General features: G+C 42.6%; 1 protein-coding gene across 1 annotated transcript in view; it reads left to right on the top strand.

Annotated features, from left to right (window-relative positions):
* The first annotated feature begins 1,132 nt into the window (after window positions 1-1,132).
* Window positions 1,133-25,758, top strand: part of MSN (moesin) — a 69,218-nt gene continuing 44,592 nt past the window's right edge. Inside the window, exon 1 of the mRNA XM_079124112.1 lies at window positions 1,133-1,345. Coding sequence (XP_078980238.1) covers window positions 1,334-1,345 — 12 coding nt within the window. The 5' untranslated portion in view covers window positions 1,133-1,333. The remainder of the gene's footprint in view (window positions 1,346-25,758) is intronic.

Raw genomic sequence — 25,758 nt, 5'->3', positions numbered from 1 at the left:
AACTTAAGACCAGCGAGGAGTAGGTACTTAGCTAAGACCACACAGAGGTCACTGAGTTAATGGCAGAACTACAAGTAGAAGCAGGGTGTCCTGATCATCCCTCTCAAATGTTCTTTCCACTGTCCCACACTGAGGTGTGTGGTACCCGACTTCACAAAAGAAACAAAACAAAACAAAACATGCCTCTGCATGATTGCCAGTGGAGAGAGAATGAAGGGCTATGGCCAGTTACTTTCAAACTAAAACTCAGACTTAACCAGGTGACTAACTACAGGCTAGAGCACTGCTGTCCTAGGACTCTGTGACCTTGACAAGACGTACAAACGGAGTTCATGGTCACTCCCAGAGGAACTGGAATAGAGGGGTGCATCTTACCTGAGGAAATTATAGCTTCATCAAAAAGCGAACATTTTGGGGAGGGACTAAAGAAAGAAGACACTGATTTGAGGAGAGCGGCGACTGTGATATGGAAGAACAAAGGTAAATCAAATACAGATGTGGAAAAAAGGTTCTTATGAAAATGAAGACCTAGGAGAGATAGAGAGAAAATATGAGTCCTACAGAAGAGAATAGTGTTGCCAGAAATATGGCATTTTAGTCAAGAGAAATTTCCTGGGGACATAGGATCTTCAGACCTCTGAGAAACTGTTAAAGCTGTTGGAGGGTATGTTGTGGTTCAAGGGACAGAGCTGAGACCCATCAAAGGAGGTCACGCAGAAAGAGTTCAGAGACGACCAAGAGGAACTTTCTAAGAGGTAGTGTTGCCTTGAGGGAACAGTCAGCTTTGATAAGTAGTGAGTTCCCCATCAGTGAAAAGTTGCAGTCAAGGGCTGCCTAAGCATCTGCCAGGGTGCGGCCCAAGACCCGCTCTGGTTGAGTGGGGGCGGGGCCGGATGGCCGGGACAGGGAACGCTAGGGACTGTGAGGGAGATGGGAGAGAAACGGGCCTGGTAGGGGGTGAGAGCCCCATTTGGGCTGCCGAGGCACAGCCTGGACCCCCACGTGGCCAGTGTGGCAGGACTGGGCAGGGCCGGGCTGGGCGGGGCGAGGCCAGCGGCCGGCGGGGAGGCGGGGAGGCGGGCGCAAGGGCGGGGAGCGGCGCGGAAGCCGGGCCACATAAAGGAGCGGGCGGCGCAACGGGGGTGGCTCTTTCCTGGGTGGGGTTTGTGAAGTCGTGGCCCGTTAGCAGGAAGCCGAGCAGTCGCCCCGACGCTAGAGAGGGACCCAATCCGAGCCCCCGGCCCCTGGAGACTGAGCCGTGGGTACTACGTGCTCAGCGCTGCCCGACAGTTTCTAGCCAAACTTCCTCAACTCTGCCGCCTTTGCCGCCACCATGCCCAAGACGGTGAGTGCTGGGGAGTGGGCGCTGTAGACAGTCTGGGGTACTAGTTGACCCTTGTAGCTCTATGTTGATGTCTGTGGGCTTGGCCGGTCACCGGCCTGCCTTGGGACGCCGCGCCCTCCGCCATGGCCCGAGGTGGGGAGGAAACCTGGTCCTAGTCTGGAGAGCCCTAGGGGGTGGGGGGGATGTCCAGGCTAGAAGTGTGGTCAGGGCGGGGCCGGCCCCTTTCTCAGGTTCTAGTTCCCAGAGTCTGGGATGTGACAGTGGGGAAGGTTTCGTTGGCGGCTCAGAGGTCCCCCTTTCCCGGAAGGGCCCTAGACTCAAGGCAGAGGACTCAAGTTGCAAGGAGTACACTTCCCAGAGCCCAGGAATTGGCGCCTTTCTGGGACAAGGCTGCCACTTTTCTAGAGGAGCCATGAGAACAGAGAAGCAAGAAGTAGAGAGGGAGCTGCTCAGGGAGGATCCCGCACCCCCCACTCACCTTTCTCACAGCCACCCAGGGTGGCTCCAGCTGTTTCCCACTGGGAGGTGAGGAAACAGATGTAGAGGGACTCATCATCCACATAACCCCCTTTTACCCCGGAGTGCCAACATTTCACTAGACACCAGTATGAGGAGAGGCCTACCCAGTCTACTGGGAGAGAGGACCAGTTTCTCCCTTCTCTTCACCTGCCAAATCCCTGCCCTTCCCCTTACTTAATGCCTCTCTATCCCCTCCTGACTTCCCTGTGAGGTGTGGGTACTCTCCAATGGGGCCTCACCTTTCTAGATTAGTGGTTGATTTTGGGATCTGGACTCCACCCCACTGGCTGTTGTGAGAAGAGCAGAAGCCTCTTGGGAGTGGGGCCTAGGGGGGCCGGATGCCCAGGAGGGAGGGGCGGGGGAGGGGTGTGCCTGACTAATGAGCTCTGCTTGCTTTTGTGCAAGTCATGCCAAATGGCTGCTGAGGCCCTTCCCTTGTTCAGGAAGGCTCCGTGACCACCTTGGCTTGAGTCTCTTAGGTCAAGCAGCTTATTGGGCTTGCCTAGAAGGCACAGTGCTCCTATACCTATCTGCTGGGACTGCTTGAGCATTGTTGATTGGAGATACTGACTAGTAACCTTGAGAAGGGTTGAGGGCCCCTGGGATGAGAGGAGAAGAGTAGGGGACCCAGTTCTTTGGGCGCATGCTGAGGTTTAGTTGCCAGATTGCTGTATTCCAGCCTCACTGCCAAGTCATTTTTGCCTTTCCAGAACCCTGTCCTTCAGAAACACCAAGTTTTCAACAATAATATGCTTTCACCATCTCTTTTGAATTGCCTGTGGTTTTATGACATGGGACTTTTCCACATTTTCTAACCAAACCCCTCTCCCTACAAAGTAAGAGAGAGTGATTTTGCAAAAGGATGGGAGAAAATCCACTGTCTGCCAACACAGAGGACTACAAAGATCCTCCAAGAAGTCTCTCTTTTTGGTCTATCTCACTCTGTTGATTCTTGCCTCTTCTTAAAGTGTGTTTTTGCCCAAACACTTTGTTTTAGACTCTACTTTGTGGCCCCTATTCTCTAGTAGTATATCTCATCCTCAATTCTGAGACATCTAACTTTAAACATAACTTGATGGGTCTGGAAGTCAGCTCAAAGTTGCATTAACTAGCCCATCTTTGTGAAATGTGGAAAAAGACAGTGCGCTGATCCTTTCCCTGAATATGGAGAGAGAGGAATGTTTGGGGTCAGGCCTGGGGTGCTGAAAGTACCTGAATACTAGATATTTTATGCATATTGACTGAAGATTGAATCAAGTTGGTAGGGGAGGGCTGAATTTTGATAGACTGGAAGGACCAGAGAGTCTCCCATGCTGTTAAACTTAAGAAATGGCTTTTTTCTTTTTTTTTTTTTTTGGAAAACAATTATATCATGCCTGTTAAGACCATAGAATCTTAACTTGAAAGGGACTTTGGAGACTGTCCAGTATAATCCTCTTTTTCAAAAAAATATTAAGAATATTTAGGCCTACAGGAAAGCACCTTACCTAAGTGCACATGGTATTGAGCCATGATTGGGTTCCAGGCTCCCTAATGCTCATCCCGTTGACCCACTGCTATGGCCCATTGATTGGTTCTTGAAGTTTGTGTTCACTTTCTTGGAGAAAGCAAATTGCCCACTGTTCTTAAGGCTTTACCATCACAAGATGAAAGGAAGTAGGTAATTTGGGAAAAAGTGACGAATATTGGCATTTGCATGGTCTCTTGGTAAGATTTGGGAGTGTCACAAGGTGCCTCCTATTACTTTTCTTATTCCACATCCCAAGGCTGAGCCATCCAGGGGCACACCCTAGTTCACTGAATACCAGCCAGTAACTTTAATGAAGAGGGGAAAATTCCCTTTTCTCTCCATTCCTTCTCCACTGGTGTGCTTTAGGCTATTTCTGGAGTATGACAGATAGAGAAGGGTAGTGGAAAAAATCAAACCCATTCATTCATATGAACCATGTCTCTGGTCTCTCCAGGGCCAGTTTCACTTTTAGAGCCAATTGTTTCTCCTAGTTAAGCCAGCCTCCCTTAAATGTGTTAAAACATGCACCTCACCCTCTTGCCATTCTTGGACTCTGCTTCTGTTGCTAGTTTCCTGAGTCTGCTGTAGTAGCCAAAATGGAGAAGCTTATTAACTGTCATCTAGGATTTCTGGTGATTAGAAAATTTGAGTAAAAATGTTTTTCCCCTCCCATTTAACATTTTTTTTTTCACAAAAATCAGAAACATTTTGGGGTTCTCTTGGATTCCCTAGAAAGAGATTATTTTGAATTTTTATGATGTTCTTGCAGTTTTTGGTTCTCTCCTTATGATTTATTAAATGTTGAAGTTTAAAATGCTTTCCACAAATATCAAGTCCAACCCTTCTCATTGTACAGATGGGGAACTTGAAACTCATGATAGGGAAGGTCTAACCTAGACGATACAGTATGTCAGTGGCAATGCTAGGACTTGAGTCTAGTTTTTAGAGGGCCAATTCTTCATAAAATCTCTTTGATTTGCTGGGGTTTTAGCCCTAGATCAACAGGTCAGGGGAAAGGTGATGGAGTGGTCATTTGATGGCATCATCCTTGTGAGCAGACATAGAGCACAGCTCCTTGAAGCATTTGAGAACTTCTCAGTCTGCATTCAGCTAAACTTTAACAGGGGCTATGTAGACTGTTTATTCTCCTTCCATTCCTAACATTACTTGAGCCACTCAGGTGGCACTAAAGTGGCACTTGGTAAATAGGAGGCAGAATCTAAGTCTTTCAACCCTTGAACCAGACCTACCTATGGACTTCAGGGTGGAGCAAGTGATCAGGAATGGAGGTTGTATGAGAGAGGCTTCTGCCTCTAATTTTTTTCATGTTTAATTCACTGCACACTTTGTAAAAGTGTAGATTATAATGACCCATCTTTGGAATTTTTGAAGGCTTGTCTTTGAAGAGCCTTCAGAGTAGGCAAGGGCTGGTGGGGCAAGAGGGCCTTTGTGGGACCCTCAAAGACACCAACTAATCTATCTACATTCTCATGTTAGGCTTGGGGAGGGAATGTTGCTCTGTGAGTCAGTGGTATTGACCATGAATCTGCTAACTTTCCATTTTTTACTAGATGCTTGTAACTAACTTTTGTTAAGGATGGCATTCCTCTTTCTTGCCTCCTCATGCGATTGCTTTATTGAATGGTGGAGCTGGAAGAGAGATTTAGAGGTCATCTGGTCTATCCCTCTTGCCTCTAAACCTAGTTCTCTTTGGATGAGATGATATGACAACTACAATTATTCTGAACTCTGTTCCAATAGTGTTGCTTGGCAACAGCTTCTCTTAGGTCCCTTTGTGTATTCCTGGGAGTCACATTCCTACTGGAATTTCTAGACTCAGTGTCCCTGGAGGGGAGAAAATCTGGCTACCAATGCTATCAGGGTTGGGCCTTTCAAGGACAGAATTGCTCTGATCTTCAAAGATAGACCTGAGTCAGTTGCTGATCTTTATAAAATAGAATTGGATTTATCAGTGCCTCTTTCTTAACTCAATTTTTTCTCCCTGCTACCCTACCTCATTCTTCTGCCCTGAAAGGAAACACATACATGCATGCATGAACACACACACACACACACACACACACACACACACACACACACACACCAGAGTACAAAGGTGGTCTCCTTTGGGGTGTCTATTGGTCAAATGATGTGGTTGGTCTTTTCATGATTGACTGGCTTTGCTCTTCTTCCCTCCTCCCATTTCATGCTTGATAGAGCTGAAAAACTTTAATTCCAGGTTCCAATGTGTGGTATAGGAACTGTCACTTGGGAGGGTTAGAACAGGATTATGTGAATTTGAAAGGTATGTGCTGGGAAATGGAAAGTAAAACTATATTGAAAAGTTTTCTTTTTTCATATAAGATCCTTATTCTTGTCTTCTGTAAAGAGATCCAAATGAAGTGGGCCCTTTCTTAAGTCCTTTCTTCAGGCCCTCAGTGTCTCTAGTAATAGGTAAAAACTCAAGGGACCCATCTAGTAATGATGTTCTTGAGAGCCTTGATGATACCCCTTGGGTCTTCTGTGTGTATCTTCATTTCCTCAGACATTCTTTCCTGAAAGTTTGAGCAACTTCTATGTATCAGGCAGTGCTAGGGATACAAAGTTGAACAGAGTTTGCCAAAATGTATCTTGTTTCCCTAAACTTCTGGAGTGCTATTTCTTTCAGTGCAAGTTCAGAGAATTTCTAATTTGGGAGTTGATTTGTTTCATTAGTAGATCTGACAAGAATACTCTTGGATCTTTCTTCTCAAGTCCTTGAAGGGGAAAGAACTGTGTCTTACTGAGGAAAGAAAGAAACCCAGAGAAACTATAAGCTTTACAGGTTTCCCTGCCTTTCTTCTCACTTTTCCCAGGGACTACCTGAGGGCAGGGTAGACCTCCCTTACTGTTCTGCTGAAAGGCCAGGAAGATACTAGGTCATGTTTCAAATTTCTTTCTAACCAGATGAGAGTGGTAGTTAGATACATTGGTAGATACTGAGAAGCTGGAGGGCATAAATAAAGCTGAGGACTAGCTGTGTGGAGTGCAACTTTTCAAATGACTTTGGTACTTAGAGTAGCCCAGAGCTTCCCAGCCTTAACTTTCGTTTAAGTGGTTGTTTTGGATGGTAAGGGTTTCTCACCATTCAGAGGTTTTTTGAGCCACGGGACATTTAAGTTGACCTTAAACTTCCAGTTTAGCCTGTATGTTTGCAATGAGGACATCAAGGCACAGAAAAGGGAAGAGATTTGAGTGAACTGGTAATAGGGTCAGGATTAAATCCAACTTACCCAGCTGCCAGTGTAGGGGAGGAACTTTAAATACCTGCCTTCTAAAAGGTGCTCACTCCAGGGAGTTCTGTTTTCTTCCTCTGTGCTGGGGTTGACTTGACCATAACGGTCATGGAAAGAGCAAGCCCTGAGTGTCTAGAGCTGACCTCAGGGGCTTCTTTATATGGAGATGGTTCAGGCTTTGGTTTTAGGAACTCTTTTTAGCATTTCCTAGGAAGGTGTTTTGCTTTGGCTGTAAAGGGTAGAGGAAACAGATGTGTAGGCTGAAGAAAGGGAGAGGAGACCTGCTATATTTTCTTGGTAGATGCCAGGCCATGCTGTCCTAAGTCTGTAGGGAGTAGAGTTGTATATTCTCTGTATTCATAGCCAGAGGGGTTAGTTAGCTTGTTAGTGGTTACATAAATTGGTAATAGTATTGAAAGAAGAACTTGACTTTCTTAATTCCCAAGTTAGTGATTTCCCTTTGGACTTGGCTGCCTTGGAAGAAAACTCTTTTTACCCAGAGGGCATAGACTTCCAGAGAATTGACTCCATGGTGATTACATTAACAAGATGGCTGCAATGGAGTTCCCCTAAATACCTTCTGCTGTGGCAGGTTTCAGTGAGTGGGTGATTCAGTTCTTCTGGGACCTCAGAATGACTTTTTTTCTCTTCCTGCCTGCCCCTCACCCAAATTCCCCGCTTTCTCTTTGCCCTTTTTAGTTTAGAGCTCTGACCTCTGAATTCTGACTCAGTATTCCACACTTGACCTATCCCTTGAGTTAGGAGAACATTATGGTACTTTCCTTTCCAATTTGGTGACAATATTTGCTGTCATAGAAACCATTTGGATACATGAGTCGCCTGTCCTCAAATCTCCCCACTAAATTTGAGGTGCTTGTAGCCCAGGTCAGAGGTAGGTATCTAGCAAAAAAATGGACTTTCCAGGCCTTCATAGAAGGGGAGAATACAATAGTATTGAAAAAGCACAGACTGCAGAACCAGACTGCTTGAATTCAAATACCAAATATGTGACTAGCTGTGTAGCCTTGGGCAAGTTACTTAATATCTTTTTCCTTTCCTTTCCTTTCCTTCCCATCATTTCTCTTCCCCTCTTTCTAAAGTTCTTTTCTTTCTTTTTATTTTTGAAATGGGGGTCTCTCAGTGTTATCCAGGCTCATCTCAAACTCCTGGGCTCAAGTGATTGATCCTTTTGCTTTAGCCTCCAGAGTAACTGGGACTGTAGGTATAGAACATTGTGTCTGGCTAAGTTACTAATTCCTGTGCTTTATTTTTCTCAAAAGTGAAGATAATCATAATTCTTGTCTTGTAGGGTTGTTGTGAGGATTAAATGAGGCAATTTGTATAAAGTGCTTATGATGGTGCCTATCATCTAATAATGCTGTACAAATGTTATATTTATTATTATTATAATTGGTATAATTGTTATGTATAGATACAATGTTGATATAATTATTGGTGATGCAAATAAATGATTTATTATTTATTTATTTAAAAAATTTTGGTTGTAGATGGATACAATACTTTTACTTATTTTTATGTGGTGCTGAGGGTTGAACCCTGTGTCTCACACATGCTAGGCTAGTGCCCTACTACTCAGCTACAACCCCAGCCCCATGATTTGTTATTTCTTATGTCCAACCTCTGCTAGATAAGATGGGTAAGAAAGAAAGCAGGAAACTGCATTCTCTTCTTTCTTTCTTTGTTTCTTTTTTGTATGGGGGGATTTGGTTTTAAAGGCACTTGAAACCACTGAGCCACATGGGAGCCCTTTTTATTTTTTATTTTGAGACAGTCTTACTAAATTGCTTAGGGCCTCACTAAGTTGCTGAGGCTTTCCTTGAACTTAGCAATCCTGTCCTCCTGCCTCAGCCTCCTAGTCACCAGGATTACAGGCATGAGCCACTGTGCCTGGCTCAGGAAGCGATATTCTTATCATATGTTGAGTGACTTCTATGTGCTTTCACTGTAGAGAATATAAATAAATGAATAGAGGATACAATTGCTGCATTTAAAGATCTACTTAAATGGGAATTTAGGGTTAACCCAATTAAAAACAGTTTGAGGCAAATATATGCATAGGATTGTCTACAGATTTTGATAAGGAAGGGGTTTACTAGGACATTAACAAGGCCTTAAAGGATGTTTAGGGCATTGACCATTCTGGGTGGAAAAGTGATGTGGATTTGGTACATGGATATGACACAGGTGAACCTAGGTTAGTTCCCTCATGAAAGTGAATTTATCTGAAATGCAGGCTTAAGGTGCTGATTCTATCAAAGGGAGCCACAGAGATGTATATGGATGCATATACTAAGTTGTCGGTGTCTTTCAAGAATTATTTAGAGCCAATATTATCTTTTCTTAAATGGCAGACCTTCTGTAAAGGTCTGTGGGTTCATCCATACAGAAGAATGAAATTATTTCATTTGCAGGAAAATGGATGGAACTTGAGAGCATCATGTTAAGCAAAATAAGCCAAACTCAGAAAGTCATGGGTCATGTTTTTTCTCACATATGTGGAAACTTGAGCAGAAAAAAGAAAAGAGAAATGGGGGGATGTATCATGAAAGTCAAAGGGAGACCAGTAGAGTAGAGGAAAGGGACAAGGGGAAGGGAGAAGGGAAGGGAAAGAGGAAATACTTGGGACATATATTGACCGAATAACATTGTTATATCTTGTGCATATATAAATATGTAACAACAAATCCCACTATTATGCATAATTATGACGCATCAATAAAATATGTAAAAAATGTTTAAATTTTTTTAAAGTCTGTGGGGAAGACTGTACCTTGGGTTTTCCAGGATTGTGTGAATTAATTTTTATAAATCTGTTTTCTTTAACCTGGCACAGTGGTGCATGCCTATAATCAACAAGTCTCAGCTTGGGAGACTGAAACTGGAGGGTCACAAATTCAAGGCCAGTCTCCATAACTGAGCGAGGTCCTAAGCAACTTGGTGAGACCATCTCAAAATAAAAAAATTAAAAGGGCTGAGATTGTGGCTCAGTAGTTAAGCACCCCTTTATTGAATCCCTGGTACCAAAAAAAAAAAAAAAAAAACCAAAATAACAACAACAAGAAAAACAAAAACAAAACCAAAATACCAAAACAAATCTGTTGTCTTTCTTGTCCAAGTAGGTATGTGAAAGGGTCCTTCCTTCATGCTTCCATACGAGCGAAATCAAGCAACAGAGCTCATCGAGGACTCTGTTTAGGTCAGCAGACTAGAAACAACTTTCACTTCTCCCTCTGACTTTTCTATGAGATCGGGTATTTGGGAAAAGGTGGAGATGGGAGAAAGGATTTTCAGTGTGTGGTGGTGACAGCTGAAGAACTATGGCACTTTTTGGCCAGGGACCAGTTGTGGCATTTGTGTCTCGAACCTGGAGACATGGTCTTTTGGGTGATTTTCAAAACACAGATTTGGTTGTGCCTGATGAGAGAGACCCCAGAATTGTTGCTCCTTTCAATGGACTTGCAGCATAAGGGAAGGGTTTTCATGATGCCTAGGCTACTACTATGGTAAATGACTCAGTTTTTGCTTAGGAGTACTGTTTTGCCAGGGAGCTCCTGGGATTGATGACTCACCTCCATCCCAGGAACATTCTACCTCTGAGCTACACCTCCAGTCTTTTAAAATTTCTTTTGAGATAGGGTTTCACAAAGTTTCCCAGTCTGGCTTCAGATTTGTGATCTTATTGCCTTAGTCTTCCAAGTAGCTGGAATTACAGGGCATGCACCGTCACACTTAGTAGGATTGGTGACTCTGAAGGCTGACATTTCGTCCCATACCTGGCCACACTTTTATCTTGTGGGAATTTGCTAGATACTTTGTGTGGTCAGGACAATGATCAAGTCCAAATGAGAATAGATGAGGTGTGGGCATTTGGTCATACAAAACCGAGTATAAACTGAGTGTGGTGGCTCATTCCTGTAATCCCAACAACTCAGGAGGCTGGAGCAGGAGGATTGCAAGTTTGAGGCCAACCTCAGCAATTTAGTGAGACCCTGTCATAAATAAAAATAAATAATAAATGAAAAGGCTTGACTTAGTGGTAGAGTACCTTCAAGTTCAACCTCCAATACAAAAACCAAAAAATAAACAAACAAAAACAACAACAACAAAAAACATATAATCTGAGGAAGGGGGAAGAAGGCTTATCTGTCAGGTTTGGTCAGCATTTTCTTTTCTGTCTTTAGTTCTGGCTTCCCCTAAATACCTGGGAAAAATCAAGTCTTCTTTTTCTTTTTCTTTTTCTTTTTTTTGGTATTGGGGATTGAACCCAGGGGTACTTAACCACTGAGCCACGTCTCCAGCCCTTTTTTACTTTTTATTTTGAGACAGTGTCTCACCAAGTTGCCAAGGGCCTTGCTGGTTTGCTGAGGCTGGCTTTGAACTTGTTATCCTCCTGTCTCAACCTCCAGAGCTTCTGGGATTATAGCTGGGTGCCACCACGCCTGGCAAGTTTTATTTTTCTTGAGTTAAGTATATTTAGATAGTTCCTGACCTAGCTTTTTTGGTCTAATTTGCCCCTCCCCTACCCCAATCCTTTTTCAGAAGTCTCAGCCTGGGTGTTCAATGAAGTATACTGAGAGGCTCTTTCGTATTTCTTGTAATCTTTAACTGAGATTGACTAATCTGTGGTATGGAGTTAGAGGGCTGGTGTCAAGGTAAACAGCCAATGTGGTATCATTAGTTAAATTGTACATTCTTTACTATCTATAAGGGTTTAAAGTGAGCTAAACTCCTCTTTAAACATCATTGTAGATACTTGTGAGGGACTGACTAACCCAGAGAAGTTTCCTTACTGAAAAAAAAGTCACATGACCACTTTGCCTTTGAATTTTCCATTTCCCCTAAATGAAAATATCAGCAGTGTTAGACATACATAGATGTAGTAGAGAAAAACCCTTTTCTTAGGTTCCTTACTCACCTTGGTGCCTGGACCACGGTGGATATAGTCTCTGCTTGATGAGAACAGAACACCAGCCATTTTGTTTGAGTGTTACATGATATTTCTCTGTTTTGGGTACTTGGAGAGTTGTTTGAGGAGGGACTGAGGTGGGTCTAGGAAAAATCTAACCTATTTATCTCTCGCTCTGCCATAGCTTGGGCATTTTCCTAAGGTTGGGAGTTTGCCTCCTGGCCTTAATCCAGTTGCCAGAGGAAACCGATGACTAAAGGCTTCCTCCCTACGACGTCAGCTTCTGGAACCTTTCCTGATGATTCCCTACCAGTCAAGTCTGCCTTATTTGGCTATTTTTCTCCCCCCTCAAATGGCCCCCTTCACCTCAACTAGTCCCCTCTTCTCCTTCAGTACAGGGAATGCCTTCTTCAAGTTTATGCAATGCTACCTGCAATCTTTTCTCCATGGTTAGAGCCCTAACAGGGGGAGGAGTGGGGAAGGAGAGAGAAAGATGAGAGCTCTGGAATGACTGTGATTTCCCCACCCTGCTTTCTTATCTCTTCTTGTTTTCTTGACCCTGCATGGTCACCCCTCTCTAGCTTCTTACCTAGATTTCTGACAATCTAGGAGTGGTCTTGCTTGACCTGAAAAGGCTCAGAGTGTGGGAGCTGGGTGGGGCCTAGGGCTCTCAACATCTGAAACTATTCCTTTGGAGTAGGTAAAGACTTCCAGTTGGTAAGACCAGTTCTTGGCATGTGCCTGTTCTATACCTAGCGTTCTCACTTGGATTTCCTGAAAGGGCCTAGTCCAACGATCCCTATCACAGTCCCAAGCTTAGAAGAGTTGAGCTTTTGATGTTTCAAGCTTGGAGCACTTATCTGATATCTTTTTTAAAAAAATACATTTTAGTAGAAATGGTTCAGTGGAAAGAATAGTGGAATGAATCAGCATATCTGATTTTTGGTCTCTGCCTGTGTGACTTTGGACACATTATTTTTATGAACCTTAGTTTCCTTATCTGTGAAATGGAGACACTGTCTTTTTCTGACATTCTGATAATTTTTGCTCAGTCTTTAAGAGAGGCTCTTGGAAAGAGTGTAACAGCAGAGAGCAGTGACTGGAGAAATTGCTTTTCTCCCTTTTAGAATGGCATCAAGGGTGTTATTTTCACCCCAGCTATCAATATATAAGCAGCCCCATTTATTTCAGTGAGCTTTGCTTTGAGTTACCACTAAACTTGCTGTGGGGAGCCTGGCTTGGAAAGGCAACTATTGACTGAATACCTGGGTGGGGCCTTGGAGTCCAGCCTGCAAACTACAGTTGCTAGCTATTTTTGGTCATTGGTGACTCCAGGAAGAATACAAGACCCTTGGATTGGTCATCGTTCCATCAGGGAAGGGGAAGACCAAGAAACATACCAAAACTGAGCGTAAATGAGATTTGACTTCCTCTACTCCCTCCTCCCTACAACATCCTTCTCCTTGAGGCTATGGAATTGCTTTTGGCTGAGTCTTAAATTGCTAAGCTCCCCTTCCCCTTCCTCTGTCTGAGTCACTGGTGTCTATGTTGCCTTTGGATGAGGAAAGCTAGGTAATGTGGTTTTGGGTGGAGGAATTTCTAGCCAGTGAGTTTGCCACATGCCTAGTGCTTAGTGTTGAGTTTTCAACTGATCCTGCATTTTATGAATATGAGGTTGGAACTCTAAATAAAAGAGGGAATTCTGAATTTTCTGCTAGGATGATATGGCATAAGCAAGTTCCTGGAGATGCTGTACCCTTGTCTGGATCTGTTTTTACCCTATCTTCCCCACCTACATCACTTCCTCCTTTTCTTCTTCACTGTCATTTTGTCTAGTGCTTGCTTGTGAATCAGGGACCCCAGGCTATATCTCAGCCAACTAGGAGGTGGCCATGAACATGAGCCTCACCTGCTCTGAGCCTCCTGGATGAAGAGTAAGATAGAAGTATTGGCACCTGTCTTCCTTTAGGAACAAATTTCAAAGGCAGTTTTAACAGAGAAGGCTTAGTTGGGTAGAGCTGGGCAGTGCTGTTGAGAGCAAGTTTCTTTCCCAGCATTGAGCTGGAATGGCCTCTGGGTCAAGAAGGAGCTTGCTTCTGTGAGCAGCTGCCTTATTGGCAGCTTCTTATTCTTCGTAGGAGCCTCGTATGGATTGTTAAGGATGCCAGGTGCAGGTGATATCAAAAGGGTCTTGGTGAGGTAGGGTATGCAAGCAGAGGAGGAAGGTGAAGGAATATGAAGTCAGAAGAAGAGTGTTTCTTTATTTTCATATCTCTCCTTTTTATAAAACCCAGCATGGCATATGACAATGTTTTGCAAATGGAGGGAGAAAATTATTTGTAAACTCACCACTTTAACATAGCAATTATTATTTGTATTTCTTGTCACATCTTGTTTTTGTACCTTAGTTTTCCATGATGCAATCAGTGTGCATAAAAAGTCCTACTTTTTCTCCCTGGTAAAAATATCACTGAAAGCTTAGATAAATGCTAGTTATTTATTTTTAATTTTAATTTTTAAAAAATTTTTGTTGTAGATGGACACAGTACCTTTATTTTATTTATATATTTATTTTTATGTGATGCTGAGGATCAAACCCAGGGCCTCACACGTGTTAGGCAAGCACTGAGCTACAACCCCAGCCCAAATGCTAGTTTTTAAAAAATGAATATTTTAATAGCTTTATAAAATTCCATCTAATGACTGCCAAATTGAGTTAACTATACCTTTTTTGGGGTCATTTAGATTATTTTCAGTTGTAGTAAGTTATGCAAACATAAGAAAATCTGAACCCTTTAGCCTGGCATGTAGGGAGAGCCCTTTGGTACCTGGCCACATCCTCCCTCCCTTTCTAGGCTCAGCTCCCAGTTGTTCCCATACCCACATTATGCTGCAGCTTTGTGGGATCAAGGTTTCCCAATTTTTTAAAAAAAATTTTGTTCTAATTAGTTGTATATAACAATAGATGCATTTATACATTTTGATAAATCATACTTAAATGGAGTATAATTTCTCATTTTTCTGATTGTACATATTGTAGGATCACATTGGTTATGCAGTCATATATGTACATGAGCCAATAATGTCTGTTTCACTCTACTATCCTTCCTACCCCCACACCCCTTCCCCTCCCTTCACTCCCCTATGCCTAATATAAAGTAAGTTCTTCCCTAGCCACCCCCTTATTGTGAATTTGCATTTGCATATCAGAGGAAACATTCGGCCTTTAGTTTTTTGGGTTTGGCTTATTTCGCTTAGCATGATATTCTCCAACTCCATCTATTTACCAGCAAATCTCATAATTTCATTCTTCTTTAATGCTGAGTGATATATGAGAGGCCTTAGTATAAGTACATTTTCTTTATCCATTCATTTGTTGAAGAGCACCTAGTTTATCTATTGTGAGTTGAGCTACTGTAAACATTGATGTGACTGTCACTGTAGTATGCTGATTTTAAGTCCTTTGGGTATAAACCGAGGATACCTCTTTTTTAAAAAAACTGTGGTAAAACCATGCCTTTTCATTTCTTTCTGCTTTATCCTATGTTTTTTCTTTCAGCTCGAAATGTTAGGTGCTGCTTCTTCATTTTCCCCCACCTGTGCTTGAGACTTTCCTCTTTTTTTTCTTGGCATTATGAATCAAATTCAGGGTCTTGCACATACTACACACATATTCTATCATTGAACTACATCCCCAGCCCCAGGAAGCTTTCCTTAGTACTCCTAAGTAGTATTAATTGCATCGACTTCTGTGTGCCCAATATACTTGGTAAGAACTTGTGTTAAGATATTTATCGTGTGGTTTTGCAGCCATCTGAACTCTCAGACTTTCTCCTGTGGCAAACTTGTGGATTTTGAAAGCTTCTAACTCCTCCTGCCTCAACAGGGGGCTATATCCAGGTGCTGATGGTTAGGGAAAGGTAAACCTTTGAAGACTGTTTAATTCAGTGATAGACATTGAGAGGAACAACAGCAGCAACGTATGCAAGGAATCCCACAGCATTGAATGAGCACCTGGTAGAATATACTAGGCACCAGTCATAGAGAAAACAGCACACAGAAGGGTAGGGTGCATTTGTACCTATAAGGAAGAGAGGTCTCAGTATAAGTACAGAGAAAGTGTAGCTGGTCTCAACTCACCAATGCAAACTTCTTTTATTTTTTCTTTTTTTCTTTTGTGTGTGTTTTGACAAGGACTTGCTATGTTGTCCAGGCTGGCCCCAAATTCCTGGGCCAAGTGTTCCTCCTACCTCAGCCTCCCAAGTAACTGGGATTATAGGCATGCACCACCATACCAACTTCGCAAACTTCGTAAAACATTCCAGATCTTAGATTCACATTTGTGGAATGGAAAGGGTATTCGTATCCTAATTACTTAAGGTTATAGTGAGGTTTCATTCAGAGCATTCATGTACCTGAATGTACTCTGTGAGGTGTGAGACACAGTGGAATGAGAGAGAAGTAAGCCCAGGATACTCCAGAAATTTTGTTCCAGTTGACCTCTTAAAGTTTTTTCATATGTGTGTATCCCATCAAGCCTTCTCTGAGCCATGAATGCCAGATGCTAGTTTCTCTGATTCCCCCCACATAGGAGCTCTTCAGCCTCATTCTTTTTATTAAGAGGCATGCAAGGAGGTACCATTCCCCCAACCATCTGAGCAGAAAAGCTCCAACTGACCCCAGCACAACCCTGCTCAAGCATGACAAAAAGTGACTGGGGAGAAAGGAAGAGGTGGGGAGGTACCACCTTCTTCTTAGCCTTTTTTTTTTTTTTTTTTCTTTTATGTTACCAAGGATCAGACCCAGGGCCTCACAAATACTAGGCAACTGCACTGCCACTGAGCTATATCCCCCACAATTTTTATTTGATTTTGAGACAGCATGTGGCTAAGTTGCCCAGGCTGACCTGGAACTTGCAATCCTCCTGCCTCAGCTTCCCGAGTAGCTGGTATTACAGGTGTGCACCACCACTGTGCCCAGCTTACTTAGCTCTTTAGCATCAAACAAGTGGTACTAGAATAGAGGGTTTCCTAACATTCTTTTAGATGGAAGAAGAAATATTTATTGAAGCTGTGGTGAAACTGAGTACCTTTCAGTTCTCCTGGCACCAAGAGTGCCATGCAATGTTAGGATAGATCTTTATATCTCTTGCTGACTGTAAACTCCTCAGAGGCTTTCCCATTTCACCTGTGTTGAACAAGTGACTTTCAGGGAACCATGCAAGCTAAATTCAAGATCTTTGGGTGGAAATTTTTGATCTAGTGTTCTTTTTGTTTTCACCACATACCATCCATGGATTCTTGTTGCTGTCTTAGACATTTGAAAACTTCTAGTCCACTCCACGATTTTATCTTTTTGTAAAGAAGCAAATTACCCGAGCCTGTTGAAGATTCGTTGGTTAACTGTCAACATAACAAGGTAAAATGAATCATTCAGAGTCATGTAGTAAATCAGGAGCAGAAGCAGGTCTTGAAGTTGAGACTCTCAGGAGATTATTCTGTCCATTATATTAGCCTGGCCCAATAGAATAAGAACAAAGATGGTTTCTGTTACACTACCCATTGTATGCCCATTACCTAACATAGTGCCTGGCGTAGAGTAGGTTTTCAACAAATATTTTTTGAATAGATATATCCAATATTTGTTGAACAGACTCATCGAGTTGGAATTATCTTAGATTCCTTTAGCTAAGTTTGCCACTAAGCCAAACATTCCCAGTGGTCTACTTGAAACTACCTAATGTGAACCTGTATGGATCCTGGCAGAATGGAACTGAGTAGTGGTAAGGAATGAGAAGGCATTGTCCCTCTTGTTCACCTTGGAGAGCCTGTTTATCTGTGAGTTGACAACTTGTTCACAGCCAATTTCCGCTCCCTTTTACCATGTCTTCGCACAATAGTAGTGTTCATGCCAAGGGGGAATATTTGAATCAAAGCTTTTAGTGGATTCTAACAGGCAGTCATGCAAGAATTTCTATCTGCCTTTGTGAAACAGCCCAGAGTTTGGCTGTAGAGTACATATTTGCGGCATTACCTAGTTTTTTATGTTTTCTGTGTGCACTTCTCATTATGGCATGGCCAGCAGAGCTGCCTTGTGTAATCTAATCCTGAGAGATTTGTGCCCCTGAAGTTTGGGGATTGGGTTGGCCTCTGTGCTCAGGGATGACCAGAGCCAGTCATGGATCAGGAAGGGTAGTAGGGAAGTCCTAGAGATCTTCATGTTGGGGAACCCAGCAGCTGTTCCCTCCTGCTATTGCTATTGCTGGTACCAGTATCACCACTACCACTCAGCCTGTTTGAAGGCCCAGAGCTATAAATCTTTGCAGATTCAAGCATGCTTCGGTCAAGGTAGGCTTATTTTATGGGCAATAGGAGGATTTTTTTTTTCTCCTGTTCCAGAGGGAAGAGCATGGCCAGCATTTAGGAAGTATAGATTTAAGCTTACTAGGTAAGGTTGGATACCATAAAACAGAGATTCAGAAGGTTACCTTATTTATTTTTTATTTTTTTATTTGTTGATAGACCTTTATTTTATTTATTTCTAGTCAGTGCTGAGAATTGAACCCAGTGTGTCATACATGCTAGGCAAGTGCTCTACCACTGAGCCACAACCCCAGCCCAGGTTACCTTATTTTTAAAGCACTTTTTTCTGTCTGTCTTAGCAGTGCTAAGCTAGACATTATACAAGGAATGTTAATAGTCTGTTGTGCAGACTTAAATAAATACAGACTTTATTTTATAATTTTGGATTAGTTTTTTCATTATAAAACTAATATATATTTTTTGTAATAAATGAAACTACTGAAAATATAAAGTCCTTGTCTTCTACCCCTGACTACTTTCCAGAGTATCATTAAACATTGATGTAAATGTAGGCTCTTTTTCAATGCATTTATACATATGTACCTTGAAACACATAAGTAACACTAATCCATATTGTTCTGCAACTTGATTTTGTGCCTTAGCATGTGGTGGCCATTTTTTTTGGTCAAACCAGATTTTAAATTTTCTTTGGGTTCCTTTTTTTTTTTTGGTACTGGAGACTGAACTAAGCTGCATCCCCAGTCCTATTTTGTATTTTATTTAGAGACAGGATCTCACTGAGTTGCTTAGCACCTTGCCATTGCTAAGACTAGCTTTCAACTTGAGCTTCTCCTTCCTCAGCCTCCAGAGTTGCTGGGATTACTTGAATACACCACCTTGCCCAACCTCTTTGGGCTCCTTAATAAACAAATTAACAATTGAGAAGAACACTTTAAATCTGCACAGATAAAGGACCTATCCTCTTCATTTAATGGAAAATAATGGCATTGTAAGGGCTTGCTTTCTTGGGAGTATAGGCTTTCTGAACAAGATGGGATTTTTGGACCCTGCTGTTAGGATAAAGGATGCTCCCCTTTCAATTTCCTGTAGACCATAGTTCTAGATATTGCTGTAGTTTCACATGTATCTAATTGATCTTGGAGTTATTGGTGGATAGGTAAGATACTTCCTGTGCATAAAGTGGCCACATCTCTGTTCTGTGGTTTTGCCAGTTTGTGGTTGTTTGATTCCAGGTAATTCCTGAGAATCCTGCTCATCAGACCTCTATCTCCCAGAACTGTCTGTGGTGAAGGAAAGAAGCTCTGTGTGTGTGTGTGTGTGTGTGTGTGTGTGTGTGTGTGTGTGTGTGTGTGTTGGTGGTGGGCACATATTTTCCATTTTTCCCCAAACAAGAGCAGTGGGAAGGCCTGCCATTAATCAGTGAAACTGAATTAGAGTCTCCCCTCCCCTCCTCCAATATCCACAGCAAGGATCTTGTCCAGGTGGCAGAAAAGTGGAGTTTTGCAGAGTGCTTATCTGTAACTGAGCCACCCAGTTGAAGAATTTAGGGAGATAGAGATTTGTGAAATTCACATAAACCTACAATATATTTAAAAAAATAAAATATAGCCTAAGTGACCACTGGTTCTTGTCTTAGAAGCCTTGTTAGCTTCAGGATATTGATCATGTTGAAAGAGCCAAGTCAGGAGAGGAGAAGCAGAATTACCAGAAATGCTAGCTCTGTTCTGGCCACTCATGGCAGGCCCCACCCTTCTCTTGCCTTCTTAGTTCCCAGACTTCCACAGTGAGTGGACTAGAGCTTCTTCTTGCCCCGCCTTTAATCCTGGAGCCTCTGCCACCAGAGGTTGACCCTGGCTGGGCTGGGCCTTACAGGCCGCTGCAGGCATTATTGCCTTCCCCTTCAGACAAACAGGAAGCTGACTGCAGACTGAATGATTGGAGCTTTTTGAATCCTCATGGGGCAGAAAGCTCTGAGATCAGCCTCCAAAAAGGGAAAGGGAATGATATTTTAAAGATTTTTTTTGACCCTTTAAGAAAACTTGGATCCCATGTATCTCTAGGCACTTACTGTAGGCCAGACTTGTACGAAGATCTGTGTTTCCATACTTACTTGCTGCACAACCTTGAGGAAGTTCCTTAACTTCCCTGAGCCTCCCATTCTCTCATTGGTAAAATGGGAATGATAGTGCTACCCTTCTAGTTGGTAAAAAATTTGGATAAGGTAAAATTGGAAAGTCCTCAAATGTTACCTCTGTAGAAAATCAAGCATACAGGATTCAGATTCCCAGAGTAGTTTAAATCATGTTTCAATAGCTTCTGTTGACAAAGGCAATAGAGTGTGTCAGTAGATGAAAGACTTTCAGCTCACCATTAAGAATGGTTATGATCCTTAAAAGGGCAAGCCTCAGTTATCAGGAAAAGTTCACTTCTTTGGAACAGCTCATTTATAGACCATTTGGGACCAATGAAGCATTGCCATATAATTGGCTCTCAACTATCCATAACAAACTTACTTATTCCAGCTACCTATGAACTGCCTGGCCTAAGTCATATGAGCTCAGAGAATGCAAACTCCCTTAACTGCTCTGATAGTCAAAATAAGATGCAGTTATCTGGGTAGACATATCCAAAAAATTCCCAAATTAAAGTGGTTAGATTGCTATTGCTGGTGGGCGTTACTCTTAGTTGATGTGTATAACTGATTTTAATCACAAGAAAAATGATGAATGTTGCCCTCTGAAGCAAGGGATGTGGTAGCTTTCTACTTCACAAGTCATTTGTGACCTTATTGACCCATCTTTCAGGCTGTGAACTCAGGTCAGGGTGGAAACAGGATTGGGAGGGAGGCAACCATTCATATACTGGAGGCAGACATGACCATGTGTGAGAGTGCTCTATATTCTAGGGGAGGGTATTGAATAGTTTTCCCTTCTTGACACTCCCCCAGGATTCAACCTTTGGCAGAAAGAGTTAGTGCCAAAGAATATCTTGAAAGGGCCTTTCTGGGCAAGATATTCTGAACCCTCTAGCTGTTGAGCTCCCAGAAAAGAATTAGGAATTAGGATTTGGAAGCTGGGAGGGAGTTATAAGTTTAGGGGATAGCTGCCTGCTTTCCAAGTAGTTAGTTTCCTCTTTAATTAGCCAACTCAGATGTGAATTGAAGAAACCCCCTTAAATGTTGACTGGTATTGCTCTGTTAATTATTTTTTAGTGTCTCTAACTTTTTTTACATTGAGACTAGACAAAAAAAAATTCCCCAATACAAGTAGTGCTAATTCTCTACATTTGTAATATGCTTTATAATTGTAAAGCCCTTTTTAAAAATATTATTTTGAGGCAGTGTCTTGCTAAGTTGCACAAACTGGCTTCAAAATTGCTGTCTTCTGCCAGGCACAGAGGCACGTGACTGTAATCCCAGCAGCTCAAGAGGCTGAGGCAGGAGGATTGTGAGTTCGAAGCCAGCCTCAGCAAAAGTGAGGCACTAAGCAATTCAGTGAGACCTTGTCTCTAAATAAAATACAAAATAGGACTGGGGCAATGGCTCAGTGTTCAAGTGCCCCTGAATTCAATCACTGGTATTACTCCCACCCCCAAAATTTGCTATCTTCCTACCTCAACCTTCCATGTAGCTGGGATTGTAGGAGTGTGTCACCATGCCTGGCCATAAAGCTCCCCTCCATTTACCATTATTATTATATCACTTGATATTCATTAAGTCTTTCCTGTTGGCAGATTAGGAATTATCCCCATTTCCCATATGGGGAAACTGAGGCTCAAAGGGTCAAGTGACTCTGAAAATATTACTCAGCTAATGAGTAACACAGACAGGACTTAACCAGAAGGTAGGAGGCTTTGATTTTAGACTATGCACAAGGTGGGGTATGGGAAGAAGAGGAAGGTATTCTTTCATAAAACCTGGACATAAACTCTGGTGATGGTTAGGCCAGATTTCTGAGGCTAGCAAGGAAGGTTCATCTTTCCCCATTCTAGTAGCTGCTAACTTCCCCTTAGCCTCCCTTCTAAAGGATCATGAGTCAAGAAAAAAGATTAGAGAGAATTCTAGCCATTGGGGCTGTGTAGGGACATCCACCTGTTATGTTGTTTGTGTTCTGCTAGCTTGGGCCTGGCCTAACTCTTGTTTTGCAGCTGGCTTCCTGTGCCACCCACTTACTAGTGTCAGACCACTCCCTTCAAGGCTAGTTGCACTTTCTACCTGGTTGAGCCAGTAGCTTGCGTGGCTTTATCATGTTCCTAGACACATAGGAGTTACTTGTTAGCAAGAACAAATTGTTTGGGGGCTCCTTAGATCTAACTAATATAGGCTCCAGTTTATACCTTGGTAGGAATATGAGCATTGATCTAGTTTCTTGTTGATATGATGTTGGGAATTGTGCAAGGAGCATTTTTTGGATTTGAAGGATTATAGTTCAGTTTAGGCTCTGCTTCTAGCTTCCCTGTGTGTGTGTGTGTAGATTAAACCTAGAACCTCATGAATGCTAAACATGTACTCTATCACTGAGCTACACCCCCTACTTATACTAAGGCAATCTTGGCCCTCTCTGGTCTGTAGTTTCTTCCAAAAAGGGTTGTTTGGCTAATCTCTGAGGACTGAGGACTATTTTTTTTATGATACTGGGAATTGAATCTAGGGGCGCTTGACCACTGAGCAACATCCATAATCCTTTCTATTTTTTTTTTTTGAGACAGGTTCTTGTAAATTGTCTAGGTTGGTGTCAAACTTGCTGTCATCCTGCCTTGGCCTCCCAAGTCACAGGGATTATAGGCATGTACTGTGCCTGGCTCTGAGGGCCATTCTTATTCAGAAGTTCTGACTTATTAAACAATGTTACATTCCCTTAACAACAGGGGCTTGTCTACCCTCCCACGGGCAGGGGGGTGGTTGGCACACATCTCTGAAGTGGTCTCATTCTTTGGGAAAACTGAGCCAAGTAGGAAACTATGAGTTCTAAGAGGTTGGGAGTGTTTAGCTGTATCTGACTTTTGAAGTGGAGAAGGTCTTGGGAATGTTCAGAATCAACTGAACATTTTTTGAATTTGAAGGATTATAGTTCAGTTTAGGGTAGGCAGGTGAGGGTAGCAGGAGTCTAGGCCTGATGTGAGTAAAGAGGAAAGAGGTACTTTGGAGAGATAGTTCTTAGGGAATACACCAGAAATGGGTTATAGCCTGACATAGAGTAGATGCTTTAGCAGTTCCTGGTCACAAGCAGTTGATAAGCCCTCAGGAATGTGACACCATCACATGGGAATGTGTCACTAGAGCAGATGAAGGTTGTGGAGGCATAAAGAGCAGCTCCCCCTTGTCACCATACTCTCTGAATAGGATGGGAGGTCCTTAATGTTGGGCCATAATGACCATATGTGGTAAACGGAAAAATCCAGTTCTTAATTGCAGAAAGGACTGTCCTTTAGAGGAAGGAAAATTCATGCTGTTTGCTTGATGTCAAAGCATGTAGGATTAGGTTTTCTGGTTATGATACATTTTCTTTTATTTGTGAACCTGATACAAGTGTTAGGAGAAGGTAGAAATTTGAACTCTTGATTGTAGTTACTGTAGAATGAAACTGGAAATTAATTGTTAGATCTGCCCTTGTTATAGCAGAAGGATATTTTGCATGGAGCCAGCTAGGCCCCCTGTCTTCTGATCCACTTTTGCCAGGGTGTGCCTAGGGAAGTCAGGCTTGCCTGTGCAGTTGGTCTAGGCTGGTGTGTGTAAGCACACATAGCCCTGGTTTGTCTGGGTTTGGTCTGGACATCAGTATTTTCTAACAATAACTCCCCTAAGGGAATCTTTGCTGTTGTTGTTGTTCTATTGAACATTCAATTCTTCTGCCTCTAACTCCTGAGTTGCTGAGGTTATAGGTATGTGCCACCACGCCCAACTCTCCTAAGGGATTCTAACATTGGGCAAATGTTTATAATTATATCTCTAATGGGAGCTTTTCTTTCTTACCTGCAAGAAAACCAAACCTGAGAAAGGATCTGATCAGAGTCCTGTGCCCTCCCAGCATGCTTACAGCTGAACTGAGCTAAAACTTTGTTCAGGGCTTTTTCTATTCTGGTAACTGGAGGTAAACATGGCCTGGAAGCTCAATTGGGCATCCTCTAAACTTGGTCAGAGAGCCTGGAGGAGATGGAAGTTATTTCCCTCAACTTACAACAGCTAGAGCAAGGAGTGAGGTTCAAGGTAACTAACTAGACTTTAGGGAAATGAGTAGCTCCCTTTATAAGGCAAGTTCACTGTCTGGGCATGTCCAGACCAGTGATAGTTGGGGGAAGGATAGGACAGGATGGGAGGTGAGTAATGCCGTGGGCACCAAGGCATTCACTTAGTGGGAACATTACAGGCAGTTGGTGAGTAAAGAGCCCAAGGACCTGGTGACTTCACTCCTCAGCTCGCTATAGAAGTGCAGAGCTGGGGCCCTGTTCTGTGTCCAAGGCAGTGTGCTTGGGAACTGAGGACTGCTTGTTCTCTGCTGCCTGTTTCAGATAATTGGAGTCAGCCACAGAGCAGTTTCTCCTAGGCCCCAGCCCCTGCTGCTCCTATACTTTCGAATTATATCAAACCTTCCTTCATGATGTGGCACCATATCACAAAGTGGTCTTTGATTGTTTTCACACTGTTTTATATATGGCAATCTGATTAGAGAATAAGCTACTTCTTTGGTTGGGCAGAAGACTTTGTACCCTTCCCAGGGGCATGAGAATGTGTTTAACACATTATGTCACATTGTCTTATATATAAGACTCCTATAAAAACTTAAATTGAGCAATTTATAGTTATCCTATAAAATTTCATAGGTTTTATAGGTGTCCTATACATAGGATGATGGAACATAATGGGTTAATGTGAAGAATCAAGCATCACCAAGAAGATACATTGAGTTTCTTTTCTCTCTCCAGCCTCCAGAAGAACTTTTTCTTTGGAGATAAAGGTGATTGGGAATTTTAGGGTACATATAGTACATACTTCATTCTATGAGGTTCAAGAATATGTCTTTTTTCTACTAGCTGGGGAACCCCTTGAATTCAGGCTTTGTTTTAATCTCTGTATTCCCAATTTCTAGTAAAATATCCCCACATTTTTCAGGAGCTCAATAGTTGCTGAACTGAACCGATTAAAGACATTTCTACTATTATGCTCTTCCTTGGGTCAGATTAGATTCCCTAGAGGACCTCTATCTCCTGACTGAAAAATGTGGAACCTAATAGGGAAGAAAGGGCTGCATCTGAGGATTGCTTCTGTGTGACATCCCTTATACCCAGAAGCCCACAGTTCTTGGCAGTAGTTGACTTTTCAGGTACACACACTTTACACGTACATGTTTTACTTTCCTTTTCCTATAGGAGTAACAAGTGAGGTGAAAACTTCCAGAGAGGGAGGTTAGAAGGTGGACACTCCTGAATGGTTGTTTTTCCTTTATAGTTCCTTGTGAGAGAAGTGCCAGACCATGAGCATCCTAGACCTAGTCCAGAGAAGAATGGCCTGAGCATAGTGTTGGCCACTAGTGCAGGTCTTTAGCCTTGGAACTTTTTGATTGGCATTAATTTTGTTCTTTGCCTCTCCCTCCCACTGAGTTTGGCATCTCCAACTTGACTTCCTTTTATTCTTCAAACTTTTTTTTTTTCTGGGGGATAGGAAGAGAAGCAAGCCATATGTATCCCTTTGTTTCTTGAGCCCTTAATAGGACACATGGGAGGAGGCCCCTTGCTTTTCTTTCTTCTCCTATGTATGCCACTTGCTCTTCAGGGTCAGAGACTTAAGCCAGAGGCTTAAGAACTGGGAGAACAGCTTAGCCTAGTGTCTTCCTGGTATGTGAATGAGCTTTTGGAGAAGATGG

This window comes from Sciurus vulgaris (genome assembly GCF_902686455.1).
Source record: "Sciurus vulgaris genome assembly, chromosome: X".
Lineage (NCBI taxonomy): Eukaryota > Metazoa > Chordata > Mammalia > Rodentia > Sciuridae > Sciurus > Sciurus vulgaris.
The sequence above is the reverse complement of the archived record's forward strand: the minus strand, read 5'-3'. Positions and strand labels throughout refer to the sequence as shown.